General features: G+C 32.7%; 1 protein-coding gene across 2 annotated transcripts in view; it reads left to right on the forward strand.

Moving 5' to 3' along the window:
• LOC106458792 (Down syndrome cell adhesion molecule-like protein Dscam2) overlaps nucleotides 1-12,968 on the forward strand; it is a 172,640-nt gene that overhangs the window by 30,682 nt on the left and 128,990 nt on the right. For both annotated transcript variants that reach the window (XR_002610440.1, XM_022385131.1), the window contains exons 2-3: nucleotides 8,845-9,165; nucleotides 10,282-10,443. Coding sequence is in view for 1 of the 2 variants with exons in the window: in XM_022385131.1 (XP_022240839.1) it covers nucleotides 8,845-9,165; nucleotides 10,282-10,443 (483 nt within the window). In the remaining variant the exon portion in view is untranslated. The remainder of the gene's footprint in view (nucleotides 1-8,844; nucleotides 9,166-10,281; nucleotides 10,444-12,968) is intronic.

Below are 12,968 nucleotides of genomic sequence, written 5' to 3' on the forward strand. Positions count from 1 at the left end.
TTTGTACACACCCATGTCGTGTAAAAAGACTCGCGTAGTGGTCGATTGTTTTGGGGCGCACTTTCTTACTTTTTTCCTTGGCCGCGCGACTCACTACCGTGAGTCTTGATTATTACCATAAAGGCCCCCCAGTGGCACAGCGGTATGTCTGTGGACTTACAACGCTAGAATCCGGGTTTCGATACCCGTGGCGGGCAGAGCACAGATAGCCCATTGTGTAGCTTTGTGCTTAATTACAAAAAACAAAAAACAAATTACCATAAAGAAAAAAAAATATGAACGCAAGAATATTATATTAAAAAAAAATCTTCCAAATACTGACCCAAGAGATCTGTTCATTAACGTAATATTCCCTCTCATTGGCTGATACAGTTTGAAACTGCTATTTGCTGTGAGTCGTGATATTGATTTTGTTAACTGACGTGTGTTATCTTCATGTCTTATTAATGATGATGATGTTCAGTTTGCATCACATTCTATGAAACTTAAAGTTACTTATGAAAGAGAGTAAGAAACATAAGCAATAAGGTCTTCATTATCAGTATTAATAAAATGTTTGTCTAAAATATTTTTCGCTTATTTTTTATTTCCTCAGATCTTCTCGAGCTTTGGTTTGAAATAAACATTAACAAAATTGGAATAAAATTAATAACTATTTAAGTTACCAAAAAGAGGTTAAAACTCAATAGTTTTCTCTTCAACTAATCATCAAAATAAAACCCAATGAAATATACATTAACTAGTCATCCTTTTAATTAAAACACCGTGTATTTACTCTGTTTAATGCATGAGGATTTATTTAGAAATTATGTTTCTTCGCGTACATTTAATCGTTTTGTGGGCTCTTTTAGCCATGAGTTATTTAAACACACCCGTTCTTCACCACAATAAATAATGAAAATTGGTATCCCGATATTAGCGAAGTTTCTCTGAATGACATATTTATCTTTAAAGGCTACTTTAGACTTTACTGATATAATAAATTATAAATCATCTCACTCGCATTTAACCACTCTTATCACAAAGGCAGCAAAAATATTGTGAAACTTTTATATCATTATCCTAAAGAACCCGAGTTTTCTTTACTCTCTTTAAAACACATAAAATGTCAACATGAATAAATTGGGGATTTTTCCACAGACGGGTTTTTATTTCCTAGTGCAACTCGAGTTTTCTTTACTCTCCTCTCTCTTTAAGAGACATCACTAAACACATAAAATGTCAACACTAATAAATTGGGGATTTTTCCACAGACGGGTTTTTATTTCCTAGTGCAACTCGAGTTTTCTTCTTCTCTTTACTCTCCTCTCTCTTTAAGAGACATCACTAAACACATAAAATGTCAACACTAATAAATTGGGGATCTTTCCACAGACGGGTTTTTATTTCATAGTGCAACTCTACTTTTCCGTCCCTCGCTCTGAGACACATCACTATCTTCATAAAATATCAACATTAATATACGTCACATCTTTTCACACGCAGGTTTTTATTTCAGGAACTTTTGCAGTTGGAATGGTAATGTGGAAGAGATGTTCAAGTTAATATACACTCGAAATTGATGATATTGCAATATTAAAAGCTAGAGTAAACCTTGTTAGAGAATCTGGTTATCAATTAATAATTACATCTTTTTCTTACCTCCAAGACAGTAAGGACATGTTCAGCATTTCACGTTAACTTATCATTTTTGTCTCAAAATACAGGAATATTATATACGTTATGACACTGTAAAAATATATATATTTCGGAAAGAAAATGCATGAAGCTTAAAGAGATTGCTTTAAAACTTTTTATGCTAAATTTGAGCGTGACAGTATGAAGTGTAAGTTTCGAACATAACACAACCTTCTAAGAATATAAGGATTCGTGTGATTCTTGGATAACTTTTCCTTCATCCGTTTCTTCTGAAAAAAATCAAAATGAAAACAAATGCTCGAGTTTAGACTAAATACTTCATCCAGAAAGTTATTGAATACTACTTGGATGCATTTGCGTTATATTATAAGTACGGAGGCTTATAGTGCTAAAACCCTGATATCGATACTCGCAGTGGACAGAGCACAGATAGCCCCAGTTGTGCAGTTTTTTGCATAAAAGCAAACAAACTATATTACTAATATTATATCGTTAATTCCCTTTACTTCTGCCAGACGTACTTTTTTATTCACTTTACTTCTGCTAGACATAGCTTTTTGTTCACTTTACTTCTGCCAGACATAGCTTTTTGCAGTTATATTTTCAACCCAGATATAACTCTCAAAGATATTTCAATGATTATTTGTTTATTTTCTTCGTAAATGTTTTGGGTATTTTGAATTGTATTCATTAGATGAGTAAGATGCTTTTGTTTTTGTTTGTTTGTTTATGAATTTTGCTCAAAGCTAATCGTGAGCTATCTAATTTTGAAGTAACAGACTACCACCTACCGCCAATTCTTGGGCTACTCTTTACCAACGAATAGTGGAATTGACTGTCACAAATAACGCTTCCAAGGCTGAAAGGGCGACCATGTTCGGCCATAAGATTCTAACCCGCGACCCAAAGATTGTGAGTTGAGTAAGACACGGTTCCGTGTTAACATGACAGGATAAGTACGGAAACTTGTTGAAAACATATGCAGTCAACATATGATTTACTAACTTCAGTTTCCAAATGCAACAGTTTAGACAGTGCGCGAATGTTTTCTGTCTCTATTGCTGTGCTGCACTGAGAATTAGCCATGTTTCACAAAGCATCATGTAGCTATATAGTATTTCTCTGAAGTACAGGATAAAATTTTCATTTTAATTACTACAAAAAGTGCGTTTATTTTGGATATTCGCGCAACGCTTCACAAGGGTTAATTATCCTAATTTTGAACTGATATACTAAACTACGTGTAAGAACTTAGTCAATAACACCCACCGCATAGTGGAATTTCACCGTCAGTCCTGTAAAGTACCCACGGTTCCAAAACGCGGATCAAGATTTTGAAACAAGGAGATGCGAACCATGGACTCTCGGATCGACAGTCCGGCACGCTAACCGCTAAGCCACGACAAACCATTTATAGAAAGTTAAAGGAAAAAGAATAATCACCTAGCAACATATTTTGGTTTTAATGACCAGTTTTATTCAAAGTTGGATTTATTACTCAGGATTTTGATAAAGTGATTGTGCGTATCAATTGTTATCGTTAAAAATACGTTTATATATGTTTATTGATTTCTACCTTTTACAGACTGTGCGCGCTTGTATACGAGTGTATTTTGCTCGTTACAGAATTCGTAACTATTTCTATTCGGAATTCCTAAGCGTTACGGGTGTTAAAGAGTATGCTTGTTCATTAATTCTTACTACAATACTTGCTCCTGTGTTTATTGATTTCTACCTTTTACAGACTGTGCGCGCTTGTATACGAGTGTATTTTGCTCGTTACAGAATTCGTAACTATTTCTATTCGGAATTCCTAAGCGTTACGGGTGTTAAAGAGTATGCTTGTTCATTAATTCTTACTACAATACTTGCTCCTGTGTTTATTGATTTCTACCTACTGCCGATATCCATCTGCCTATCAGTTACAGAATGCGATGTCGCATTAGATTTTCTTTGTTTGAAGTTAAGCACAAAGCTGCACAATGGGCTATCTTTGCTCTGCCTACCACGGGTATCGAAACCCGGTTTCTAGCGTCGCATTTGGAAGAAAAAAGTGAAATAAGCGAGAGTCATTGGAGTATTTAATTATTTTTTAAGACTTACAAAACTTTTAAACATTCTCACAGTTTAAATTTTGCCTGTCATTTAAGTATTCAATCCTCATCCGATCCTAAGCAAACCTTCCCTTTCTGGGCTGTAAGTGACCAGTACGGGCTTTATATTAGTAAAGATGAGTTTTGCGCCTTGCCTAGAAATTAGTTTTTTATGGACATCACTTGTATCACAGTTTAAATTTTGCCTGTCATTTAAGTATTCAATCCTCATCCGATTCTAAGCAAACCTTCCCTTTCTGGACTGTAAGTGACCAGTGCGGGCTTTATATTAGTAAAGATGAGTTTTGCGCCTTGCCTAGAAGTTTTTCATGGACATCACTTGACAAAGACCGCAAAAATGTATTCGGTTTTTCAAGATTAATTGTGCAACTTTGTAATCTAATCGATTTTCGTAGCTATTAAACAGATTTCTAGAGTATTCTGCAATCGTTTTTCGTAGCTATTAAGCAGGTTTCTAGAGTATTCTGGAATAGTTTTTCGTAGCTTTCATGTCGAAAGCAGAAGCTAATGATCTTTTTTATATATAGTTTCAAGTTAAAAATAGAAAGAAATTTCTTGAATGATGGTAAACAAGCTTATTAAAATCTAATGGTTAGGTCTGAAGAATATGTTTAAAACCCCTGGCATGCATCAAACAGAGTTTACTGAAAATGATTGATTAATGTCGGACTTAAAATTCATTAGGTTTTAACAATCAATTACAAAAAAGTGTAAGGTTAATGCCTTTCTCTTTCATCAAAAACATCGAAGCCTTCAAAGTTTCTATTATTTTAAAAAACTTGGGTATCCAATATTTTACTGGTTAACAAAACTACTCGGACATGCATTCAAACAGTTTTGAAATATAAAAATAAGAAAATATGCTGAAATGATTCAAGCAACCATTTTGAGCTCAGTTTCACTAAAATGCAGTTATGTAAGTATGTATAGAGTAAATATTTTCGTGCTAGTGTTTGAAGAATTTGGGCTATGATGTGTGTTTCTTTTGATATAACAAGAAAACATTCTTAAAACCCATCAATAATGAACGTAAACTGATATAATGTATAAATTATTTTTTTATTGAATTATCTAACAACCCAGAGATTCAAATGCAATGTAGGATCAACATGTGTGATATTTCACATTTCATTTTTCAAAGCTAACGCCTAACATATTATATAGAAGGTTTTTCAAACTCCTTAAGTCCAAATTGTATACCATAAATAAAACTATTCAACCTTTCCAAAGCTGAATAATGTATGAAGTTAATTCATTTTGTTTAAAAATTTACATCTCAAAACTGCAACATAATCTGGATAAAATATCAATACCAAAGGTTACGCTTAGAGATGGTAATAATATATATATTTTTTTTTGGATGTGAAATTCACTCCTAACGATGGCGTATCTGCTCATCCCTAAAGTGCACTTTCAGTCCTCACACTTTCTACACATTAACAAGTGATATTCTATCCCTCACAATTTGTTCTCATTAATGTGCTATTAATGAAGCGCCTCTATAGCTGAAATATTTTCCCTTTAATTATTATTATTATTATTTTTGCACAATTCGGTTTCCACTATTTTGAAACACTTATAATTTAACCTGCCATTGAAATGTCATCTCAGAGTGTAGGTTTATATGTTCTTGATTATTAAGCACAAAGCTACAAAATGGGCTATCTAAGTTATCCCCACCGCAGGTATCGAAATCTGATTTTTAACGTTATAAGTCTCTTCATATTTACCTCTGAGCCACAATCATATTGTTTGTTTTTATTGAATTTCGCGTAAAGCTACTCGAGGACTATATGCGCTACACGTCCCTAATTTAGAAGTGATAGACTAGAGGGAAGGCAGCTAGTCAACACCACCTACCGCCAATTCTTGGGCTACTCTTTTACCAACTTAAAGTAGGATTGACTGTCATACTATGACGCTCATACGGCTGAAAGTGCGAGCATCTTCGGTGAGGGGATTCAAACCCGCGAACTCGAATTTTTGGAAATTTCTAAGGGATTAGATAAAGAATGCAATATTAAAAATAAAATAGGCCTAATACAAATGTCTTATGACAAGTATAATTAATTATAATCATGCTTCGAAAGCTTGGGGAAAGTGTTCACACTGTAACACAGTTTCCTTTATTATATGAAGTTTTTATCTGACAACTATGTAGTATGCGTGGCATTGAGATAACTACCATTGAGGCTAACAATAACACCTCGTTCAAAGCATGACATAGCTTTCGTGTATCCTATTATCACGATAACTAATGCTCAAAAGATTTAACGACTATATTTATAGATCCTTAGTGGTTTTGTTTTTCTAAATTGTAGAGAGCTATTTTGCATAAATACAAAGTGAGAACCGGTTTACTCTATAAGTAGCGGTTCCTAGTAATTTGGGAAGTGAGTGCAAACATAACCCCGTTCACATTACTTTTAATGTGTATACGCACAGGAATAAATAACTGTTTCACGTACAAAACGTGTCCGTATGTGTGTAAATAAAGATATACGTAACGTTTACAAATCTTATGCACACCCTGTATATGTACACAATCACTCGTAATAAATTGATAGATAGATTTTCAAGTCTGTATATTAGAAAGACGGATTTGACAACGTAGATTGTTAGGCACTGATTTCGGTACTTTCAATACAGAATTACTTCTAATCTCTAGCCTTAGTAGCTTCAGGTAACTGTACTATACTGATCTACACGGAGTAGAGTAGCTGGTATGTTATCATATTTTGATACACTCTGTCAGGGTGTCTTATATCCAGCCAAGAAAGCTTTCTCCGCCTGTAAACTGAGTCATTGAGAAAGTCTTGAAAAGACAAATTACCTCTTTCTATCTGTCTTCGACTGTCAACAATGAGTGGAATCGCCAATCGATAGGCTTTTATACCAGGCTGAAATGTGTTCATTTCCTCATCTATCTTACTTCCCTCTAGAATTCCACGGGGAGGATTAGATACAACGAAACGATAGCTGTCTCTTCTCAATAATCAGAAGGAAGTTGTTTACAGAAGAAGTTATTTTAGGGAAGCCCGGAAGGAATGTTACTTTGTATCGTAAAGAAAAAAACAGATGATTATCTCACGAGATGGAAGTTTTTTTTTATTTGTTATTTTGTACCAGAAAATCGTTGTATATGTACCAAATTATCAAATACTTAATACACGTTCGGAGCAAAATATATATATTTCAAAATAATACTTAATATATATTTTCTGTATTGACTTATATTTCTGCGTACAATCATCTGAGCATATTATGTCGAAAATGAAACTCAACCTTCTTTATAAAAGCGTTTTTATATTATTTTATTTATAACTTATTCATGTTTTGAAAGTTGTATATTTATATAAAAAGGAGATAATATTAAAAAAATAATTTGAATACAGCCTAATGATTTCACAATGTATTTTTCCGTTTACCTTTACTTTTCTAACTCATTTTATCGCTAAAGTACATGGTCAAGCAGTGTAGATAAAACTTATTATTCAACTCCAAAAGAAATATAACGTGAAACTGGTCCTCACAGTTTTGTTACAATGCGTCCGTCCTTTCACTTACGTTGCTTATCTTGTATAATCATATAACTTAACCTAATAACTTTAAATATGTAGCCTGAGCCTTCTTTAATTAGGTTTTATTAACTTTATTTTGTAGTGAAATATAGAGATATTCAACTAGGCCTAGCCGTTTGGATGACGTATCGTAGTAACTGAAAACAATACATAAGATACACACAGTGTACAACACATCTAAACCTTGAAGACAAATGATTTAACGTCTGTAACGTATCTATAAACTTATTTATAATCAGTAAATATTTAATAACTAGATGACATTCTACATTACTGAGATTAGAAGAGTAACGCATAATTTTATTTAAATGATTACAAGTTTATTTGGCTCAGTCTCACAAGGCCTTCTCAGGACTTCTGTGAATACGATGGTGGATTAGCAGTCCAAATGTAAGATATAAAATAGTAAACAACTGGTATCTAGTAATAGAAAATACGACTTTTTCTGAAACCGAACTTGAAGACCACTGTACGCCCCTTTTAGATAGCTTAAAATTAGTTACTAAGGTAAAATTTAATTCTCAAATTTATGAAAGTAATTATATACAGATTATCTGAAACGCTCTACCTTGATGTTTTCTGAAATGCTTCACAAAAGTTTCTAGCCAATATCACACCAATCTAATTCCACGAAACCTTTCTCAACCACCTGTTCTTTTGATAATTTGAATTACTCGATACCTACCAGCTATCTCATTCTCCCAAGGGAGGATTAAACAGAAAATTAAAGATAAACAGTATTTTTTTCTTTTTGTTAGTTTCATCCAGCAGTTGCTTTTATCATTAATAATCACACAATAAGAAAACATAAAATTACTACAAGAGCTATTCTCTCTACTCATTAAAAAATATTAATGTTAGAAAAAACTGTTTAATAAGTTTACAAGTTTGATATTTCAGTTTTAGTAAAAAGTAAGCAACTCAATCTCATAACTCTACGCCACTTCAGCATGAAAGTGTGATATTTCCAAGAAAAAATACTCTCATTGAAGTGACATATTTTATATTTTTAGACAAAACGTCTAGTTGTATCAGCTTGACTTAAAAAATGAAGCTTGCTCTATATATGTATTGTTTACGTGACATCCATTTTACTCATCAGTTATTTTGTACACTGTGAAAAATGTCCACATTTTGATGTAAAAATTGCAGAAAACGTTTGGTATTCTGTTTCATAATGTCTGATGAACGAATATTAATGCACTCTTACTATGTATGACATGTTTCTGTACTGTATTCATTTTATTCTAGGGTTGTCCATATTTTGATGTAAAAATTGCTGAAAACGTTTGGTATTCTGTTTCATAATGTCTGATGAACGAATATTAATGCACTCTTACTATGTATGACATGTTTCTGTACTGTATTCATTTTATTCTAGGGTTGTCCATATTTTGATGTAAAAATTGCTGAAAACGTTTGGTATTCTGTTTCATAATGTCTGATGAACGAATATTAATGCACTCTTACTATGTATGACATGTTTCTGTACTGTATTCATTTTATTCTAGGGTTACTTACAACTACTGAAACGCACGGACCAAAGTTTCTTGTGGAGCCTCTCCAGTTGATAGAATTTTCGAACGACATAGGGGGTTCAGCACATTGTGCTGCTACAGGTTATCCACCTCCTCGTATATTGTGGATAACAAACAATGGAAAAGAAGTGACTCACGTTCCAGGTCTCCGACATGTTCTGCCTAATGGTACTTTACATTTCCCGCCATTTCCTCCAGAATCCTACAGACAGGATATTCACGATGCTTTATATCAGTGTACAGCAAGTAATGTCATCGGATCGATTCTTAGCGCATCAGTTGATATAAGCGCTGGTAAGTTGTTAAGGGGTGGATATTATTCCATTTCACTTGCTTTATGACATTTATTTAACTAACTAAGTTTGTATAATTATAGCTCACAGTAATTTAGCAGGCGTCAATAACCTAACTGTTACGTAACCGACATTTGTCTATTTCTTGATAAATCATTTAATAGATAATTATTTTTAAGTAAATTCTGACAACCTTACGACGGTATGAATGACCTTACGAAGGTATAAATGCCCTTACGACGGTATGAATGACCTTACGAAGGTATGAATGACCTTACGAAGGTATAAATGACCTTACGACGGTATGAATGACCTTACGAAGGTATGAATGACCTTACGAAGGTATGAATGTGCATTTTTTCTAAATGCATCTGCACGAAATCTTCGAAACACCGATAAATGACGTTTCACTGTTTGACAATATATGTACAAGCAAATATACTATTTCTATTTAAATCTCAAATTACCAGTAAGGTTCACATATTGAATTATATTGAGTAGTTCTGTTTTTGCGTGGTACAACAACAACAACATTCAGTGTAAAAACTGACCAAAGAATTGGTTGAAATCATAAATTCTCCCTGTAAAATATATATAGGAAATCTCAGCAGTAATTTGTGGGTTTATATATTATGTTTTGAGTGTTTTTGTTTAACTGTTTTAATAATGTCCACGGGAATTTCAGTGTATAAATATATATATATAATATAAATAGAAGCATATGACAATTAGTTGTTAAAGTAACCAAAAACTGCTTTAACGTCTTTCTACTTAATGTTATTAATATTTGGAATAAAGATCATATTATTAACGTAAAGTGTGTTTTGGTTCATCCACACTTGATTTATCAAGTTTCTTACTTGACAAATATGTGTCATGACTTTAAAAGTTGTTAAAATTAACCTTACTTATATTATTTCCTACCGCATGTACAGCTTTGTTTACTCAAACAGCACATTTTCATTGATCAAAATATAGACACTAATTCCACAGAAAAAAAAGAACTAAATTACACTTGAACACATAAAATATTTGTTCTATGAAGTTAATTTACTTTATGTGTATGTGTTTCTGTTCGGTTCATGAGCAGGTTCTCATAAGTGCTTGTATCATGTAGTTGTCAAAAAGCCCTATGAAGCACAGGTATACGACGAGTTCGTGATACTTGGAAATACTGGAGTATTCAAATGTCACATACCTAGCTTTGTAAAGGACTATGTAACTGTTACTTCGTGGATTAAGGACTCCAACACACGCATTACTTCAACAGCGAAAGTTGGTAAGGTTGTTTGTTATCTTCATTGTGACTGTACATTACCTAGCATTGAATGTTTTTCGAGTTATTTATAAGATACTATGGGTTGTTAAGATCCAGGGGTATTTTCTTTGGCACTAAATTAATGTAGTCTTGACTGTGACAAATTGCATAAAGTTAGATGAACAACAAAACGAAATACTTGTGGTATGCAAAATATCTTCAATATATTGTGCATTAAAACAAATATTAAAAAGTGATTCTTCGGGACAACTCTATTTAACGTGTGTTTTCAATTTAATATGTGATAAGCATATCATAGATCATTAATCAATTCACTTATAATACTTAACTGGCGAGGAAGATTTTTAAAAAATAAATAAAAGTGATTTTCGACGAATAAATAATTGAACAAAACGAAATACCTATCAAAGACTTTTAACATTTCAATATCTAAATCCTTTCAACAATGAGTTAATTATTTTAAACCAGTAAAATAAAAAAATATGTAATAAGGTCAGAAAATGTTGTGTTTGGGTAATAATTTTTGGGAAGACAAATGGAGTTAGTTATATTTTTACGATGAAATTTTGATATCATGTTTAATGATTTGGCACTGAAAACAGTAATGTGAAACACTATATATGTAAATTGTTAGATTATTATTCCAAATATCGAGATTCATTTTACTTGTTTGTTTTTTCGCCATTATATAGAAGTGTAGAACTTTTTAATTCCAAAATATTTGAATAACAATTTTGCAACACAATCATTATTTTGCTTTTTATTCCTTTCATCGATAAAATAAAATACGGATTACAAAATTATATTAAAAATTAACCTTTTACACAATAGGAAATATATCAATATTCTTCTTAATATAACTTAATCACAAAGCTTAAGCCTTCTTGGCAAATGTTTTTTTATAAGCAGCGTATCATTATTGGCACCGTATTTTTCATTGTTTCTCATTTTTCTTGTCTTTCAACGTTTATCACGTCTTAAGTAACCACCAAATGCGAGTTAAACCAGTTTTTCTAATAAAAGCTCTCTGCACAGTCAGAAGAAAAATTACGTCCTACTTCAATGTTTCACTCCTTTTTTTTGCACCCTGATTATAGCTATTTCAAAAGGGTAGACCGTTAGCTTTGTAGCTCCGCGCCAAAACACAGTTAAGCGTCCACAGTTGATAATTTCTACATGCCATTAAGTTCTAGTTTCACATGCTTATCAAATGAGGCTGACATTAGAATTTAGATTACCCTAAAAATAGTAGTCAATATAAAGTCAAGCGAAGAAACTCAAGGAATATTTGTGTTTTCTACTGTATTTTGTAAAACGTATCCTTCATATCAAGACCAGTTTGAGTTTCTTTAACCGCAAGTTAAACCTATGGATTAATTAAAGAAATAGAGTTTATCGGCTTAACATAAATTTAACAAATACGTAATCTACTAAACCCACATTAATCAAACCTATTAAACTCCTATTACACAAAGCTGTAATCTGCAAATTATACAATAAAGAAAGGGGTTATCAACAAAACCCACGTTAAACAAAGCTGTAATCTAGTAACTAGAAACCTATATTGAACGAAGCTGTAATCTATAAAACCAACATCAAATAAATTTGTAATCTAATAAACTCACATTAAACAAAGCTGTTATCTGCAAAAACAAACATAAACAAAGCTGTAATCTAGTAACTAGAAACCTATATTGAACGAAGCTGTAATCTATAAAACCAACATCAAATAAATTTGTAATCTAATAAACTCACATTAAACAAAGCTGTTATCTGCAAAAACAAACATAAACAAAACTGTAAGCCAACATGCTGATGGTGTGGACGTGCTTTGTAATCACTATGAGAAAAACCTATTCACTGGATAAGTGAAGTGAAGAAAAAGTGTCATTGGCCACTATTCAGTTCTTCACATTATATAGCCACACACTATCAGATGTAGTAAATGAACTTATTATTTCGAAAATAGTTTAAGATCAAGGGAGGTCCAGTTCAATCTACAATTTGATCATGCTTTCCACTATGATATAGGTCCAGCTTATCTTTCTTTGGTAAACTTGTGTTCAGGGTTACTGATGAGGAGTAGAATTTTCCGAAACTAGTATAACCCAATAACACAAGTTGACTAAAGGGTAGATTGAATGGACCCCCCTCGAAGATTAAACAATTCGAGATTAAACAATTTTCGGAACACTAAGTTTATTTATTAAAACTGTAACCTACTGAAACCATCAATAAAAGGAGTCTAAAAGATATTTGACTGAAAAATAATGTTAGAAGATAAGAAACTAGACTAGCTTTAGAGAAATATTATGACGATATAATTTTATAAGAAAATTAATAATAGCACCTAATAACAATACTGTTATTGCAATTCTAACATTACTTCTGCTTGTGTTTCGAAAACGTCTCATTTAGTCTAGGGCCCGGCATGGCCAGGTGGTTAGGGCACTCGACTAGCAATCTGTGGGTCGCGAGTTCGAATCCCCGTCCCACCAAACATGCTCGCCCTTTCAGCCGTGGGG

The sequence above is a fragment of the Limulus polyphemus genome, unplaced genomic scaffold (assembly GCF_000517525.1).
Source record: "Limulus polyphemus unplaced genomic scaffold, Limulus_polyphemus-2.1.2 Scaffold516, whole genome shotgun sequence".
NCBI classification, from domain to species: domain Eukaryota; kingdom Metazoa; phylum Arthropoda; class Merostomata; order Xiphosura; family Limulidae; genus Limulus; species Limulus polyphemus.